This window comes from Lytechinus variegatus, chromosome 6 (assembly GCF_018143015.1).
Source record: "Lytechinus variegatus isolate NC3 chromosome 6, Lvar_3.0, whole genome shotgun sequence".
NCBI lineage: Eukaryota > Metazoa > Echinodermata > Echinoidea > Temnopleuroida > Toxopneustidae > Lytechinus > Lytechinus variegatus.
Window position 1 is genome coordinate 37,695,689 of NC_054745.1, and position 19,626 is coordinate 37,715,314.

General features: G+C 36.6%; 1 protein-coding gene across 3 annotated transcripts in view; it reads left to right on the forward strand.

Annotated features, from left to right (window-relative positions):
• Positions 1 to 19,626, forward strand: part of LOC121417428 (glycine N-methyltransferase-like) — a 47,571-nt gene that overhangs the window by 14,591 nt on the left and 13,354 nt on the right. The window contains exon 2 of one of the 3 annotated variants that reach the window (XM_041611137.1): positions 10,119 to 10,284. The exons of 1 other annotated variant lie outside the window; for it this stretch is intronic. In XM_041611137.1, the coding sequence (XP_041467071.1) occupies positions 10,261 to 10,284 (24 nt within the window). In that variant the 5' untranslated portion in view covers positions 10,119 to 10,260. Of the gene's footprint in view, positions 1 to 10,118; positions 10,285 to 13,532; positions 13,554 to 19,626 lie in introns of those variants that run through there. One more of the 3 variants, XM_041611138.1, reaches the window with a different exon arrangement.

Here is a 19,626-nt window from a genome sequence, read left to right on the forward strand (position 1 = left end):
TTGGAGTCTGAAATTGATTTGCGTTCGATTGCTTCGATTGCAAGTTTCTTGCAATGCCCCATATTTTGCTCAAAATGAATTCACTGTTGGTTGTCTTGGTCCCCTAACCTCTATCAAATTCCCATTCGCAACCCTGATTTGGTCTGTCTGCAACGTCAAAACCCCCTCTGAACCCATTTGTACGCTATTATAGCTGCTTCCAATCATGAATTATTTCTCTTTTTTTTACAAATGATATTTTAAAAATTCTAATTCTATTTTTTAGGCCCTAAATATTCTTTCCCACTTGTGGACGGCGTTCATAAAGAGGAGAGCTATTCTATAGGCCGGTCATTATACTTGATTGAAATGATTTATCCACATGGTCTTGCTCCCTCACCCCTATCAAAATTCCCTGCCGCCCATACAGGATATAGAACAATGTAACAGAAAAGAAATCTACTGAATGAAATCTCAATTTCAATCATTACAAAAGCAAATTAAAAGGGAAGAGGAGTGATTAAATAATATATATATAAAGGGGAAAAAACAAGAAAAGAAAAAAGGCAAAGAAGAAAAGAAAAATCAACAGAAAAGAAAAAAAGACAGCGAAAATAAAAAAGAAAATATAAGAGAACAGGAAAAAAAAGTGAAGGGATCGAAAACTTTTTTCATAGATTCCAAGATCCAAGGAAAACAGTGGCACTCACGCCATCATGGTTTCCAACCCAGAACCAATCGAGAGGAAAAAGGAGACACCCCTAATTTGGTTTTAATTCACCCCCTCCCCCCCCCCATATGCGTTGGCAAGCAGGGCCGCTTGGCTGCTTGCTAGCTAGCTCTATCGCACGCACGCGCGCGCGCACGTCTAACCGCCGATTGCAATATTTGAAAAAAAAAACTCCATCTACCGGGACCGCCGTTTTGCTGTTGATAAGTCCGTCGATAATTCATCAAAAACTAATACAGGAACACGGGTCAGATTCGGACAGCGACTTCAAAGTCATTTGTAGAAGGCTAAACAGTAAGTTCTATAACAATTTTCTTTGATTTATTTCTCAAATTGTCTCAAAATGTTAGATGTCGGTGTACTGCCACGACCACTGCACTGCCACCGCCATTGCCCCGTTGGCGCTGGCCGCTGCTCTAATGGCCGGGACGTGGCTATGGCGATAGGGAGTGCTTATGCTTTGTGTTGGCTGAGTTTAGCTCGACGAGCATTGAATAGATTAGTAATTCGCTCATATTGCCTGATGTTTATTGTCAATGTTTTACAAAAAACATCTCAGAATACGTTGAATTCACGAATGAATGATTTGTTAATCTAATGTCAAGACTGTCAAAGCGTTAATTGTGAAACACTGCACAACGTTAATTCACTGAAATTGAAAACTTGCCGACAAATAGTGTTGGAATTAGGTCTATAATTTGTTGTTGTTGATAGATGTTGGTAAATGAGATAAAATGGAGGTGAAACATGGAAGGGGTCCTAAAGTATAAAAAATGATAAAGGCTACGCAGCCCCTATAAACTTACACTGTACCACTCATGGCACATATGGTGAAATGAGCACTTTGTGTGTGGAACTGTGACTGGACATAGTGACAAACGATCCTATTCAATTTTTCTACAGAGGCTGCAATAATTATGCAGTGGCGCTAATGCAGTTTTGCACCGGCCGATTACCAGCATACCTCATCACCAAAATTTGTTCCCAAATGTCATGACAGGTCTCTCAGTCACATTTCGATGTTAATACCACAACGAACAATTGTCCATAGACTGTGTACAACGGATAGATCGTCTCCGCACAGCGATTCGAAGACCGCTGATTGGGCAATCGCGCAGATCACGTCATGACCACGTGGTCCCAAAAATAATTCCTTCGGACTGCGTGCGGAAGTATCGATAGCGATAACGATATCCGGTCACTTTGTGTACGCCGTAAATAGTTTTGGTTCGTGATCGGATCGCTCCGGTATTGATCGAAAATTATCGAAACTCTGCAATTTCATGCATATTCAGGCGACGCTCCGAAACCCGGAAGCCAATTGACTTTGTGCACGTTGCGATAGACTCTACAAATTCCAACGAACACGATGGCATATAGACGCTAATTCGTAAGATTTTGACGGAAAAGCAAGAAGTAATCGAAATTTGCTTACCTGTGCAGTATCGGTGAGAAAATAGATCCTCCGAGAATACCTTTCATAATTCATATAAAATACGGAAAAGTGAAATTCTAGGTCGATTTTGGTACGAGGTGATAGAGAATTGCACACTTGTTTTGGTGGAATTCTGTGTGAGGAAATAAAAGGCTTGCACTGCGCATGCTTACTATATTTTCATTCATAAATTGGTTCTCGGCAGGGGCTGGATGACGTCATGTAATAAGCAAAACTGTACACGACCGCTACGTTCACGCTCCGCTATCTGTTGTACACAGTTGTTCGTTGTGAATACCACCGCTTTTCAAAATATCTGGAACGGCTGTATTTAGTCTTCGATCTCGACGCGTTGATCTAATCCGTAGACATCACTTCGCGGATTGCTTGGATTCGCTGTAATGTTTATTGGGACTGAAGCTAGCGAACAAATGATGTTTACATGTGGCGAACAAACAGCCAACATGCCGCATGCGAATCTTTTGGTCGCATAACTTCGGTCCATATCAACATGACGGCAAATCCAAGCGATCCGCAATATTTTGAAAAATGTGTGTAGACAATTTCTGGTGGGGAGTTTTGCTCGCATTTGGCTTGTGTGAAACTTGTGAAGCATTAATGCGGGAGGATATTATTAGATCTTTTCATGGGGCTAGGCATATCAATTTTTAAAGTAAATTTTATCCCTTTTTTAAGTTTGTCCTGTGATCACATTTTATCTGTTTTTATTTATTTACTGATCAAAACTTGCCTAAAACAATGTCTGGAATTCATCCACTGGCATATGATTTTCCATGAACGGATCCATGATTTCTCAAAGGGGGTAGTGGGGCAGATTTTCCCCAAGGAAACTTTAAATAACAAGCAAACCAAAAAAGAGATCCTCTTGTATGAGACAATATTTTCAATATAAATATTTGCTGTAACTATCGAGGGGGGGTGAACACTTGTGTAAGAAAGCCACATTTTTATCTTGCTCTCAAGGTGGGGGCACAGGGGTCCATTGCAGAAAGAGTTGCGTTTAAACGCAGGTAAAAAATCAATCGCAAGTCCCAAATGCGCGCTGTTGATTGGTTGAAAATCAAGTTGCGCATGATATTTAGAGTTGCGATTTATTGCAACTCTAAATATACAACGGACTCCAGGTCAAATGTGCCCACTTGGATCCGCTTCTGCGATTGTCAATACCAGGGAAATGGAATTTATGTCATCGATTACCCTCCTTTTGAAAATTGCTGCTCTGGAAATTTGATTTCAGATGACATAGCTATTACTAGTATAAAGCATGCATAGTTATAATACAGCCTTGTCTGAACTAAGCTGAATAATATCACATTTCCTTATTGTTTTCCTGAATTCTGGGCTGATAATCAGAGATCCATGAAAAATATCTCTAAAATTAAAGTTCTAAGATCATTCCTTTTCTTTTACTATATTAGTATTCTATTTTTGCTTGTATCTGCATTCTGCACATACATGCAGATTTTACAACACTCAAATTGATTTTATTTCATTTTCAAAGTTTGGACGACGGATACACTGGATGATAAGGTTAATGGTCCAGCCTTATCTGGGAGTGACACGACGGGTGTTGAACACAGAAAACGTGCCGTGTACAAGAAAAGAATGGAGTTTATGAAAGGTATGTGTGTAAGAATTTTCTTCAGTAGGAAAAATTGCAAAGCTTCATGAGATAAAACAGATTGTATTCCTGCAGTGGCATAGCTGAAAAAAAATCAGTATGTTGGCTGAGGGGGAGGGGTGGACACTTTGTCCTCAGGTATTCATTTGTTGTGGTATTTGTCATCATTCGGGCCTCTCATTAGATAATAGATTATTTTCTTCCCATCTATGGTTAAACATAAATTTATTTATCATATTTTACAAAATGTTTTGTTGATATTTGTTAATTGGTACCATTCAATTGAATGGTAGTGTATACTGCAAATTTCTCGATATTTAAAAAAATATATGAACTTCTAAAGAAAGCTTACACACACGACAAGCATTGATGTTTTGAACCCTTAGCTAATATACTGTCCTTTGCATTGTTTTCATCCAATATTTCTTATTACAGCTTCAAGGAATTGATCCTGCCGGGTACCCATTCACTTCACCTGGGTCTAGTGCAGCACAGTGCGGATAAATTTTGGGCTGAAGGAAAACACACCATGGCTAGGACTCAAATTCATGACCCTCTGTTTGTAAGGTGAGAGTCAGAACCACTAGACCACGACGTACCCAAGCTGATGTTATATCCCCACTTGTTCTTTTGTATTTTATTACAAGAAGTCGTGCTTATTTACACTTTGTCCTCCGAGAACTCTAAAAAATGGAGTGAAAATTTATTTCAAAGACATGTCCACCCTAACAAAAAGTTGATTTGATTAAAAAGAGAAAAATCAAACATAAAAATCGGATGAAAAATAAGAAAGGTATGACATTTTTAAGTTTCACTCAATTTCACTTAATAGTTATATGCATATCCTGGTCGGTATGCAAATGAGGGAACTGATGACATCACTCATTCACTTTTCTTTTGTTTTTTTAAATATGAAATATAATTTTCTCCCCATTGACCTATGAAATAAAGTTTTATTTCTCACTGAACATGTGGAGTTACCATTGCTTAACATTATTTGGTTCAGTCCAGTTGGTCCTTATTGTCAAATCTGTAAAATTTGAAATATTGTAGAATTCAAACAATGAAAAACAAAACAAAAAGTGAGGGACATCATCGATTCTCTCATATGCATGTGGGTAAATTGTGCATATAACTATTTTGTGAAATATAAGCGAAATTCAAAATGTCATAACTTTCTTATTTTGCATCCGATTTTGATGAAATATTTTGCATGATGCTTGCCTGATTTTTCTCTGTTGATTCAAAACAACCTTTTCTGTGGTGGACTTGACCTTTAATGTGAAGATATGCATTGCTGGAAATAATGATATGATACTTGGGACATATCATACACACATGTATGAAAATATTAAATAATTATGATTTCATTTTATACAATAAGCCTAGCAAATATTCCTGACGATCATGTGTACATTAGGTTAATTTTTACCAAAATATTGTTAAAATTTCAAATTCAATAACTTTGTTATTATTAGATGTTAATGAAATTTTCAGCATGATGCTTTTCTGATTCATTCTCTCCTTACCAAAATCTGCCATTTTCTCATGCTTTCTTTCTATGGTCCCCTTCATTCTCCTTATAACTATTTCATGTGTAAAATGTAACCGGTCGTCCAACCCATTTGATTGGAGGGCTAGAGGTACTCGAGACTGAAAGTTATGTGATACAATTCAAAGTGTACATCAGACAAACAAAAAGCACTGAAAATTTCATCAAAATTTGTTGCGGATTAACGAAGTTATGACGAATTAAAGTTGTTATTTTTTGGTAAAACTGTTCTCTTCAAGTCCTCATGAATATACAAAATCACAATTTATATATTTTTTGTATTATATGAATTCAAATTTTGTCCAAGCTAGGTTGTAAAAACTTACAATTGACTACTGATTCTGTGTAAGACAATAATCATATTATTTCTCACACATAGTTGAGTTATTCATCTGATTCAGCACAGCAAAATTAGACAGAAAAGAAATAAGTGGGTATCTTGTATATATTATTTTCTATATATTTTGCAAAAAGAGGTCTCTATTTTTTATGTTTTTTAGTGTTCCAAATTGAATAATTTTCTTTCCCTATTTTCATTATATTTTCTTTCTATGTGTGATATATTATTTATTTCTTAATTTATCTTTATTGTATTTATGATAAACTTTTGGCGTGTTTCTACAGTAAATCATTAAAAACAGTTTATCTTTTCCGGACTCGAATAACCTTATCGCTCTTAAACCAAGCTGTTTCTACAGACCAAATAATCTGATCAACTTGCATTTCGCTTCGCAAATACGGCAGAAATCGGAAAATTCAAACTATAACATCAACATTGCATTTTGGTATGTCAAAAATTGCATCTCGTTAGGAAAATTTTCAAAATTCATGGTACATCTCACTCATTGTAGCAGGTATATATGTTTCGCGATCAGCTGGCGAGATTAAACAGGCCAGAATATATGTATACTGTGAGATCGCACTTCTGGGTTCAAGCACTTAAGCCAGACATGAATGCTATTTTGCCCCATGTTTACAGAAAAGTTAAACGGATTAACATGGCAATAACCACCTCTCAAAGATGGTTATGTGAAACCATATTTTGCGCGATGCAATTAATCAATTAACCACATCGCGTCTATTTCTACAGGAAACTTATCCAGGATTCTGGATACTTAGGCGGGTAATACTTTTTAACAATTCTTTGTAGAAACACGCCATTGATATATCTTTTTAGGTGAAAAGAAAAAAAAGAACAATTTGGGGGACGGGGGTACTATTTCCCCCCCCCCCTTTTTTGAGATATTTCATTTCTTCTAGGTGTGGTACCCTTTATTCATTTGGCCATGTGAAGGCTATCGCACATTTTGAGTTTAATCTTCGAAATTTGGTGTTCATTAGTTTGTTGTCCAAATTCTGTCTTGCATGTAAATTCGTTTATAGGAAGATTAACATAATACCTATGTGGAGTGCAATCATTGATCTCTTGTAGTGTCGCGCAGTAACATGTATTCATAATATGGTGCTTTTATACCATTCCTGTCAATACTCTTTTGTACTTGAACTTATTAGTAAAAAAATGTTTATTAATATTGTTGAAAGCAATTCACACAACAGATTTAACATCAAGTATCAGATTTGTATGCAGAACAGTGGTTTTGCCAAGTACTCAATCCATGTAAAAAGCAATAAGAGAGAACAGGTTTATTCTTGGAAATGTTAGTCTTCATTTGTTGTGTTTTTCAATCAAACTCGATCTGTCTTGATACATGTTTATTTTTTTCATAACAAGATTGACAGAGATATCAACGAGTAGCTAAGTCATATATATTAATAACTTATGTGCTTTAATTATAAAGTCTATACTTGTGAATACTCTGTGCCATTTATGCTGTACTTAAACTTCTTATAGTAAAAACATTTTAATGACGTTCTTGAAATAACTGCTTTCATTTTTTTTCTTGTGTATACTTATTCCATTATTAAGCCTACCATTAACCCCAGATATATGCTGTACACCATTGGTCTACCATTCACTGTACTTTATTGGCTTACTATACATTGCACATCTTTGTTCTACTGTCTACCATTGGTCTACCATTGAATGTACACTTGTGGTCTATAGTGTATGACCAATGGTGTTATTTGAATGGTTGACTAATAGTATAGAGTGTATGGTATGACAGTATTGTATGGTAAATGGTAGGTCAATGGTGTACAGTGTATGGTAAGCCAATGTTGTATGGTGTATGGTAAGCCTACGGTGTACGGTGAATAGTAGTATGGTGTATGGTAGGCCAATGGTGTACTGTAAATGGTAGGTCAATGGTGTACGGTGTATGGTAGAATGGTGTAAAGTGAATGGTCAATCAATGGTGAACGGTGTATGGTGTACGGCGAATGGTAGTTGAATGGTGAGCGATGAATGGTACACGAATGGTGTACGTTGAATGGTACGCGAATGGTGTACGGTGAATGGTACGCGAATGGTGTACGGTCAATGGTACGCGAATGGTGTACAGTGTATGGTACGCGGATGGTGAATGGTACATGAATGGTGTATGGTCAATGGTAGGCGAATGGTGTATGGTGAAAGGCAATTGGTAGGCCAATGGTGTCCAGTGAATGGTGGCTGAATGGTAAATGGTAGGCAAGTGAATGGTGGCTGAATGGTGAATGGTGGTCAATGGTAAACCTGTCTATAGTGGCCATATGGTAGATCAATGGTGAATGGTGTTTGATCAATGGTATATGAATGGTAAATGGTGCTCATGAATATGGTAATAGTAACGTCCGAATTATTTAAATTAGTTTGAATGGTATACCATTGAGGCTTGAATGGTATACCATTGGTGTATGGTGGGTGCTGTGCGAATGGTATTCCAATGGTATATCAATGGTGTATGATAAATGGTAGTCAATGGTATACCATTCAATTTTTTTTATAAGGGTGGTCAAGTGGATACCCGTACCCCCCCCCACTCCTCCGTTACGAAGGCGGGGTATGGAATTTACCGGACTTCACCCAATCCCCTCAGGGGTCGGTGACCAGGGGGGGGGGGGTAGTCCAGATTGGACCTTGTTGTTTGGAAGTGCCCTTTCCCAAAAGCTAACATAGAGGGCACATGTCTCCCAATCTCTAATCAGCGCCAATCTACTCATCTTGTTGGGGAGTCAAGATGAGTAGATTGGCGCTGATTAGAGATTGGGAGACATGTGCCCTCTATGTTAACTTTTGGGAAAGGGCACTTCCAAACAACAAGGTCCAATCTGGACTAGGGGGGGGGGGGCAACATCGTCCGCAAAAAAAATTGACAAGCAAAAAAAAAAGGTCTTCAACCACAAATGAAGGATTTCGTACTAAATTGACAAACAAGAAAAAAAGGTCCTCTACAGGAAATAAAGGACATTTCGCACCAGAAAGAAAATTTGACACAAGCAAAAAAGGTCTTTAACTTTTTTTTTTCAGTTCAGTTTATTTATTTTCTCAGCATAAAAAAATGATATGTATACAATATGTACATGAATGACGACTTGTATCAGAGAAAATTGGAAACTACAGAAAAGTTTATAAAACTTGCGATTAGTAGTACATTGAATGACATTATTATTGAAAAAAAAACTTCAAAGGAGGGGGTCACTTGTAGCTCTTCAGGGATCAGTGCGTGATAAGTACAAAAAGAGGGGCACAGTATGACGCGCGCGTCAAAAATTTACATAATATAAGCCCCAAGCGAGCAAAGCAAGCGAGAAAGGAATTTTGTTTTCATGAGAACATAAATTTGAATGATTTTGACAAGGTATTCAGAAAATAACATCATATTTGACATACTTTCTTTCTTTTTCTTGACCAGTGCTATGCGGATTGGGTCCGGCACCAGGAATTTTAATCAAGGGGGAGGCAAAAGAACACCCCCCCACACACATACACACACACATATATAAATATATATATATTTTTTTTTGGGGGGGGGCAACGCTAACTTTTTGCAAATTTCACAAATTCGAGCGAGAACCATGAGCTTATTTTCTCAATGTTGGCACTACTGTCTTGAAAAGGGACCTGTTAAGGGACAGCTGTTTGCATGGGATCATGGAGGTTATATAAATAAATAATGCGAGCGCGAAGCGCGAGTTAAACATTTTTGATATCCTGAGATGATAACTGGACGTTCTAAACACTTAAGTTAATGTTATCACGCACGAGCTGATTTTTTTTTATTTATGAAAATTATGAAAACGCAGGATGTGTATCTCGCTTAAAACGAATAATGAAAACTCTAATCGCGAGAAGCATTTTTCTTGAACGCTGGATTTTTATTTATGTTCTTTTGTTCTTTACCTTTCTTTCGACTGCTTTCCCTTTCCTGTTTCCCTTATTTCCTCTTATTTTTTCTCACCCCTTTATCTTTCTCTATTTCTCCCTTTTCCCTTTTTTCCCGGTGAAATCCGCCAGGGGAGGGGGGGGGGTGGACTTGCCCCAATTAGATTTTTGTATTAAAAGGTTACATTTTTGCTAGCTCGCATATTTATTTATTCAATTATTTTTTTTATTTATTCATTTTTTATTAATATATTAATTCATTTACTTATTTATTCATTCATTTATTAATTTATGTATTTATTTATTTATTTATTCATTTATTTACTTTATTGTATTATTATTATTTGTAGGGGGAGGGAACAATATGCCACAAGGGGTGGGGTGCGATGGGTGAATGTAACTACTAACGGCTAGATCTAGACTCGGAACTGTACTATGAAGACTTCGTCACAATTGCCGCAATACGACTCTACTAATGCAATTCCTCACGTTTGTGTTTGTACCCTTTCCCCACAGTCCACATCAAACTCATCAGTAGATCATACAGGCCTATATCTTATACAAATAGTGAACAATACAGTATACTGGATTATATACACGACAAATACAAAAAATCATCCCGAGTGCACCGAACCCGTTGATTAATTCACAAAACTGCATGCTAATAGTTTACACGAAAATGGTAAGTCCTGTTTTCTTCCTGTACATTTTCGAATAGGGCCGACATGTAATTGTCAAGCTGGGTATATTTGCCCAATACTGTGTACGCATTGACCGTGAACCAAATCGCCAGGTCACTGTTCATTGGCGTAGGCCTACATATAAATTTCCCTGTTACAGCCATGACCGTCGGTCGCGTTGTGTTCTCGGACGCTGACCATGCAGGGAAAACTACCACTTCCCGACCGTGTACACAAAGGGAGTTCACAAGAGGAGCAAAGATGATACGAATCATTTGACGATGCCGTCTAGATCCTCCTCCAGAGAGAGGATCTTCGAGGCGCCGAATGGAGATAAACGCCTCACTTGTATTATAACTGTTTGTTTGTATTTATTTCCATAAAAAACAGATTATATACATAATCAAATTACAAGAAGAAAAGAAAAATCGTCAAGTAAAATATGGAGGATTGCCCATTTCAGCGGTATTAACATAATGCCGCTGTTCTTCCGGGGGCCCTTTGCAACGTAAATACATATTATAAAAAATATATATACACTGTAAATACACAATACTTAAGTAAGTACATTACAAGAAAAAAAATGCAAAGACAAAACTAAATTACGGTTAAAAAATATCACATTGTGAAAATGCCCCCTCCCCTTTAATCCATCCTATATAACTGTTGATTACTTAAACGCCCAATTTAGTCTGTTATTACACTGATTGCTATCGTATGGCAGTGAATAGCGGATTTCAAATATCGAAATAGTCCAAAAAACTCTGAACGATATAAGAATATTCCATTTAAGTTCAGGGTCCAAATTTAATCCAAGATATTTGAAACTTGTCACTTGATTCAGTCTAGTTGAATACAACTTGATATTGAGAGTATGACGTTGAGAAAGCATACTCTTTGTTCCATTTGACATGCATACTGTTTTACTAGAGTTTATCATGACATGAGTCTATTTGTATTCATCCAAGATTACAGGTTACCTAACTCTTCATTTAAAGGGGAATCCAACCCAAATGAAGACTTGTTTTTATAAGAAAAAGAAAAATCAGACAAGTTAATAGGTGAAAGTTTGAACAATATTGGACAAACAACAAGAAAGTTATGAATTTTTAAAAGTTGTAAATATTGGTAATCACTATACCCATGGAGACTTCAAATTGGCCGCATATGGGATGTCACAGTGATGTAAGGCAAGGACTACTCTTCCATGTACTCCAATACATATTATGGCTAAAATGTCATTTTCCCCAAAAGTTTTATTTCAAATTACATTTTTCTTTCATGAGGACATAAAACAATATACTACCAGGATTATATTTAGATTACTGCACCAGGGGGATAGGTACTTAGGAGAAAACCACAAATCCCTGATAATAAAGTACATGGTCTATGGGAAAGTTGTCCTTGCCCCTTGTCATAATTTACTTACCCAGGTGCCAATTTGAAATCTACATAGTATTAGTGATCTCAATTTTAAATCAGCTATAACTTTCTTATCGCTTGTCCGATTTCTTTCAAACTATCGCCATCCTGTTTAATTTATTTTTCTTCTTCCCAACACAACATTTTATGGCCAAAGCTGGATTCCCCTTTAATACAGATTGAATCTCATCAACATCATTATGGGAATAATACAGAATTGTATCATCGGCATAGAAATGCAACTTACACTTTGTAAACCCCCCAAAAAACAATGGTAAATCGTTAATGGAAATCAAGAAGAACAGCGGGCCTATTATTGACCCCTGAGGCACTCCATAATCAAGGGTTAATACATTAGATAATGTTTGCCCAATTGAAGTTACAATACGTCTATGAGATAGTCCTGGAACCATTTCAATGTTGTTCCATTAACAATATAAGTAGTTTTTAATAAGGACATGGTTGTCGACAGTATCAAATGTCTTATGTAAATCTACAAAGACACATCCAGCATATTTCCCTTGATGTGTTATCGTGTAATTTAAAGATAAATTCCAGTTTTGGTAACGATCTCAAAATGACTTTTTACAGAATCTAATCTAATGACCACCCAAGTGTCTGGTTGTATGAATAAAAAATATGTGCCGAAGGATTCTGGAAGAAATTGTGTAATTGCTGAGAAATGAACCTTTATATTTCTGACAAATGCATCATCTTCAATATTTATTGTTCGTGTATATACCTGGCCCGAAGAAGACGTGTTTGGGTCGAAATGATAATTATTTTCCGAATATTTTGTCAAATTCTATGTCAGAGATTATATTTTTGCCTTACAAAATTACAATTTTTTGCTAGCTCGCATATTTAGTTAGGCCCCCTATTAATATACTTGTTTTATCTATTAATTTAAAGGACAAGTCCACTCCAACAGAAACTTGATTTGAATAAAAAGAGAAAAATTCAACAAGCATAACACTGAAAATTTCATCAAATCGGATGTAAAATAAGAAAGTTATAGCACTTTAAAATTTCGTTTCGTTTCATTTCACAAAACAGTTATATGCACATTTCGGTCGGTATGCAAATGAGGAACTGATGACATCACTCACTCACTATTTCTTTTGTATTTTGTCAGTGAAATGAAGTTTCATTCCTCCCTGAACATGTGCAATTCCATTATTTTAACATTTTGTGCTTCAGGCAAGGAGGTCCTAATCGTCAAATTCGTAAAAAATGAAATATTGTATAATGCAAACAATAAAAAACAAAAGAAATAGTGAGTGAGTGACATCATCAACTCACTCATTTGGATGTAACTGGCTCGTTCATATAACTATTTTGTTAAAAATAAGCAAAACTTTGAAATGTCATAACTTTATTATTTTACATCCGATTTTGATGAAATTTTCAGCATTGTGCATGATTGTCTGATTTTTCTCTGTTGATTCAAATCAACATTTTTCTGAGGTGGACTTGACCTTTAATTAATCAATTTACTTTATTTTATTATTCATTACTTTTTTTTTTGGGGGGGGGGGGGCATTATGCCACAAGGGGTGGGTTGCGATGGGTGAATGTAACTACTAACAGCTAGATCTAGAACTGTACTATGAAGACTTCGTCACAAATATGACACTAGCTGTGTTTATACACCTTCCCCACAGTCCACATCAAACTCATCAGTAGATCATATAGGCCTATATCTTTATAAATAGTGAACAATACAGTTTACTGGATTATATACACGACAAATTTAAAAATCATCCCGAGTGCAGGTTTATTTCACCGAACCCGTTGATTAATTCACATAACTGCATGCAGGCTGTCGCTAATAGTTTACACGAAAATGGTGTATTCTTCTTGTACATTTTCGAATAGGGCCGACATTGTAATCACTGTATGTGGTTATATACTCCTAATACTGTGTACGCATTGACCGTGAACGAAATCGCTAGGTCACCTTTGTTTGATTGGTGGAATAGGCCTATGTACATTTTCCTATTACAGCCATGACCGTCGTCGCGCCGTGTTCTCGGCCTCTGACTCGCACAAAGACCAGAGTACCACTTCCCTACAGAGACCGTGTACACACAGCGAGCAAGAAGAGCAAAGATGATACGAATCATTTGACGATGCCGTCTAGATCCTCCTCCAGAGAGAGGATATTCGAGGCGCCAAAAACTAGGATAAACGCCTCACTTGTAGTATAACCAAAACTTGATATTTCTTTGCCTGTTCTCAAATTCATTTATGATCGTTTTTGTTGGATGTTAGTGAGAGTTTGAATCCCTTGAGATGGCCCTGACGACATCCATGCAGCCACATTTGAAAAATAAAATGTACAACATTGTACAAGTTACAATGATTATTATGTTAACTCTGCATTATCTAGCCTCAGTGAAGATGTTCCTCTTTGAAACAGACCTGTTCTGTTAAATTGCAGAAAAAAAATCTTTTTTTTTATGAATTTACAGAGTAATTCTGTTTTTTCTTTCTGCAAAATCGTCCTTTTATGCTGTAAAATCAGTTTTTTTTAACAGTGTATGATATTGTGCTATACGTATGAATGAGAAATGAATCAATTTCGGATAGATGCAATATCTTATATATTTGTTCATCTTCCCTGCCCCGAAGAAGACGTGTTTGGGTCGAAATGTAAGTAATGTCTTCTATGCATCGCTAGAAATGAATTGTAATTGTTTCTTCTGTATATCAGAACCAAATATTCTGTGCCGACGATTTAATATTCCCTAAAGAACTTCGCTATAAATTGGTATAAGTCGAAACCAATTTTTACGTATCCCATTTGTTGTCCTGATCAAGTACCGGGATCAAGTATGACATCATTTTTAAGAAAATCGATAGGAAAATCGGACTACGCCCCCCCCCCCCACCAAAAATGAGGGGCCGTGATTTAAAAATGCTGAGGATGAACAATGTTTTGAAAGCCAAAGTAACATCCCGTTCTACATGTATGTCAAATTTGCAGTTGTTATTGATTTCAGCTCATTCTATGGTGGTTTCTTGTTTTATACATCAAACATTAATACTGGCCTTACATTAATACATGTATACCATTTCATTTGTTTCGTTTTCTTCTCAATCTTTGTATGTTTTATGGAAATAAATTAACTTAATTACATATTCATAACCTTCTGATATTTGCTCGTATAGTTCGATCCATGACCGGTAACACAACCACGACCAATAATACAAAGCTTCGTCATCGTCGTAGAACATTGTTTTAGGATGATTACAACTTACAAGAATGTACGATTCATCGTGAAAATAAAGATACGATAATCGATACCCTTCGCGTTACGTGAGGTGGCGAGGTGCCGTGGCCGAGAGGTCGAATGCATCTGGCTACACAGTAAAAGAAAATTATAGAACGCTGTTTACTATATGAACCTTATTATTGTTTTAACAGTTTTAACAATTGTTTAAATCTTAAGCAACAAAGTTTAATTTTCAATACCTAATCTTCAATTAATTAAATACTGTAAGGTTCATATTAGTAAACAACGTTGTATAAAATCTTAAACAGCGTTTTTACTGGCCATATATAAGCCGTGGTACCTATGCCCGTGAGCAAATCATTCAATCATCAATGCCCTTTTATCCTGCTTTACAAAAAAATGGATATGCTATATGCATTATTGGTAAATAGGTGTGCACTTGTTACAAAAAAAAAAGTTACGGGTTACTGCACAAGGATATAAATGCAGTTGCAATGTGGCCTACTCACGTGATAGGGAACCTTTTCATACAACCTGTTTTTATTGTTATAGAGCGCGTTCATGAGGGGCGCTGGAGGGGGGTAATTGGGAATGCGATACCCAACTTTTCTGATGTAATGGATACTGTGGATAATAATTACCCTCTATAATGTTTCAAAGGTAGAAAAAAAATAATAAACGAAATCCCGAATTGATTTATACTCACCATCATCATCATAATCATCGTTATCATCATCATCATCATCGTTATCATCATCATCATCTTCATATTCATCACCATCATCATCATCGTTATCATCATCATCATCATCTTCATAATCGCCACCATCATCATCATCATAATTATCACCATCATCATTATCATCACCATCATCACCATCATCATCATCATCATCATCATCATCACCATCATGTTCATCATTACCACATCGTCATCATCACCATCATCATAATCATCACCATCATCAACATCATCATAATTATCACCATCATTATAATCACCATCATCATCACCATCATCATTATCATCATTATCATCATCATCATCATCTTCATAATCATCATCATCATCATCGTCATCATCATCATCTTCATCATCATCTTCATAATCATCATCATCATCATAATCATATTCATCAACTGTCTATTATTATCATTATTTTACGTTATTATTATTACCATTGCTATTATTATATTCCGATGCTATGAAATTATTCAATATGAAATTGATTTATTCGTCATTTGCTTCACTCGCTAGCTGCACTGCAAAAACTCCGGTGTTGATTTAACACCAGCCCGAATAATGTCCGCACCGGAGAAGTATTGAAGGATACACGGGCCTAATCACAACTGGCAGGCCAAGGATATTCATTCGAGTCAACCCATTGCTCAATTTTTAAATTTGATATTGCTGACTGACAAAAATGAATGAATATGAGTGACAATCCAACACTGATTCTAGGGAGGGTACCTACTGAACTTACTTTTTCCAAATTGGAAAGATATTTCACCACTATGGAACTATATTTTTACAGGCGGAAGAATTAGGGTCATTTTACTCTCTCAAGTGATGAATTTGGTCCCGTCAGCGCGTTTCCGTTTTACACCCTGGCGAAGGCATTTTCCGGAAAAGTAGCCAAAAAGCGACTAGTGAAGAGTCTACACACGTCGCTGGTTGCATGCAGCGTGCGACACAGGCGAGTCCACCACCGCATGCAATTTGCACAGTTACTGATCAGAGCACAGAGTTCCTCGGCACTTCATGAGAGAGCGGCAGTCAGGAGTGAAATCCGAACATGCTTTTGCAGTCGCGTTGTTTATGATAGTTTTTTTTCTAAAAATAAATTATTAACTAAATGAATAGAATGACAGACAAAATCAAAATAAACAGATACTTATAATGGAAAGACAAATTGAAGTTTGATGGATATGGAAGACTGATAAATAGATATAGACAGATAGATAGATAGAAATAGAGAGGGAGAGAGGTGGATAGATAGAAAGAGAGAGAAAGAGGGAGAGATGGATGGATAGATAAATAGAGAGAGGGGGAGAGACAGAGAGGTCGATATATAGAGGGAGGGGGAGAGAGAGAGAAAGAGAGAGAGAGAAGGATAGATAGATAGATAGAGAGGGAGAGAGATGTTGTAGATAGAAATATGGACGGACAAAGAGAGAGAGAGAGAAAAAAGACAGACAGATGCTAGAGAAGGAGAGAGATAGAGAATTTGAGAGACAGATGTTAGATAGATAGAAAGATAAAGAATGAGAGAGACAGAGAAGATAGACAAATTAACAGATAGATAGATACATAGATAGATGATAGGAAAAGACAGACAGATGGATAGATAGATAGAGATAGATAGATGAGAGATAGATAGATGTTAGATAGATAAAGAGGGAGAGAGACAAAGAATATTAACAAATTAACAGATAGATAAGTTAAAAAATAGATAGATAAATAGATAGAGAGAATAAGAGAAAGACAGACAGATGGATAGATAGATAGATAGATAGAGAGATATTAAATAGATATGAGAGAGACAGAGAAGATTGTTAACAGATAAATAGATACTCTAGTTTAAAAATAGATAATAGAGAAAAAGAGAAAGACAGACAGATGGATAGATAGATGGATAGAGAAATTGAGAGATAGATGTCAGATAGACCAAGAATGAGAGAGAAGAGCGACAAATTAAGAGATAGATACTGTAGTTACATAGGTAGGTAGGTAGAGAGAGTATAGACAGACAGATGGATGGATAGATAGAGATAGAGAATTTGAGATAGATAGATGTTAGATAAAGAATGAGAGAGACAGAGAAGATTATTAGATAGATAGATACTGCAGTTACATAGATAGATAGAGATAGAATTTGAGAGATAGATATATAGACAGATAGAGAGAAAGACAGACATCAGCAAATCGGCAAGGCAAATGATCAAGGCAAATATTCGTATTGAACCTGGAAAGTATAAGCTCAGCTGCATTTGCAAGTACGGTATGTACTGCGGATAACTTCGGTGCGGACTTTGGATCGCGCGCCCAGCTGATAATGTAAACAAACGTAGACGTAGACTCTTCACTAGTCGCTTTTTGGCTACTTTTCCGGAAAATGCCTTCGCCAGGGTGTAAAACGGAAACGCGCGTCCCGTCAGGTATAGTCTTCGTAAATGCTGATTTATTTTGAAAATGAGCCGGTCGAGGTACCCTTTTCTGGTCAGATATGGAATGTCAGACATTTATCCTATCCACTGGTAGTAAACATTCAACCCTCGAATTTCCTTATGAATTCTTTTTAAGTGCCACTTTAACACATGAGTCTATGGGAAATGAATTAGGCCTGTGAGCCCTGGCCTGAAACAACACCAGTTTGGAATCAAACCGATGCTGTTCTAATACTAATTGGTGTTGTATAAACACCTATCTGGTGTTAGACGAAAACGAAACTGGTGTTGTTTAACACTTCTCTGATGTGGACATATAGATTCCGGGCTGGTGTTAAATAACACCAGCGTTTTTGAAATGTGTGTTCTTGAAGAAAAAAAACCCACAATTATCAATAGTCACATCGGAGCACTCGTGCATACACTGTGTTTTTATTCGCTCATTCTGGGGATTGCTTTTTGCATCGAGAGATTGTCAAGTGTATACCCGTGTGGGTGTGTGTGTGGGTGCGGGGGGGGGGTGCGAGGGTGTGTATATGTGTGGATTTTTGGGTATGTATTTTGCTTATATCCTCTCTGGATCATCATTGTATATATATATTTTTTCATCACATTCTTGTTGTAGTGTTCTATATAAGGGGCCCCTCTCACAAGCTCAGGTGCTTCTATGGGTATCCAAACCTATCATTTATTCTTATTTTTTTTGTTAAACTGTGTAATATGTCTCTTGTTCGATTGCTTTAAATAAAACCTGAACTTGAACTTGACCCCCACCCGCTGTATACGTAGGGCTGACCGGCCTTACCCCACCCTCTGAGTCCTGGGAATGAAGACCTGGTATTCGGTCAGATTCGGTTCTCGCTGTCACGAGGTCAAGGTCCACTTGGTCTCTTTGTTCCATGTCAATGTGTCTGGCTTGAATGGTACGGCAACTGGACTGGTTTTTACCAGGTCAGGCACTTTTCAATGCACGCTTTAATATATTCTGATTGAAATAATGATGACTAATCCATATGAATATGATATTCCTTCTGAATCTTATATATTTTTCGTATGGCACAATTTCACTTATGTTTATTTTATTATGTCACCCAAGAACTACATAATTTATGTATATATGTATGTATATATATATATATATATATATATATATATATATATATTAAGGCCTCTTACTAGCCTACATACTACTTATAGGGAGGGGGTTGGGCCAATATCATGGCCAATTAAAAAATGAGAAAAGAAGAAAAGAAGAAAAAGGAAAGGTAAGATATTATTTTCTGAATAATCTGTCTAATTCTATCGGAATATTATATTTATATTTTTTTTGTAAAGGTAAAATTTCTTTTAGATTTTTTTTTTTTTTTTTTTTTTGGGGGGGGGCATATATGCCCAAATCTTTTCTTGGTGGGTGTTATTAATGGACGTAACTCATACTAACAGACAGATCTAGACTCGTAACTAGATCAGACTTCTTCGCAAGTGTGACGGCTAAATCCCGAGTCGAGCTGTGGC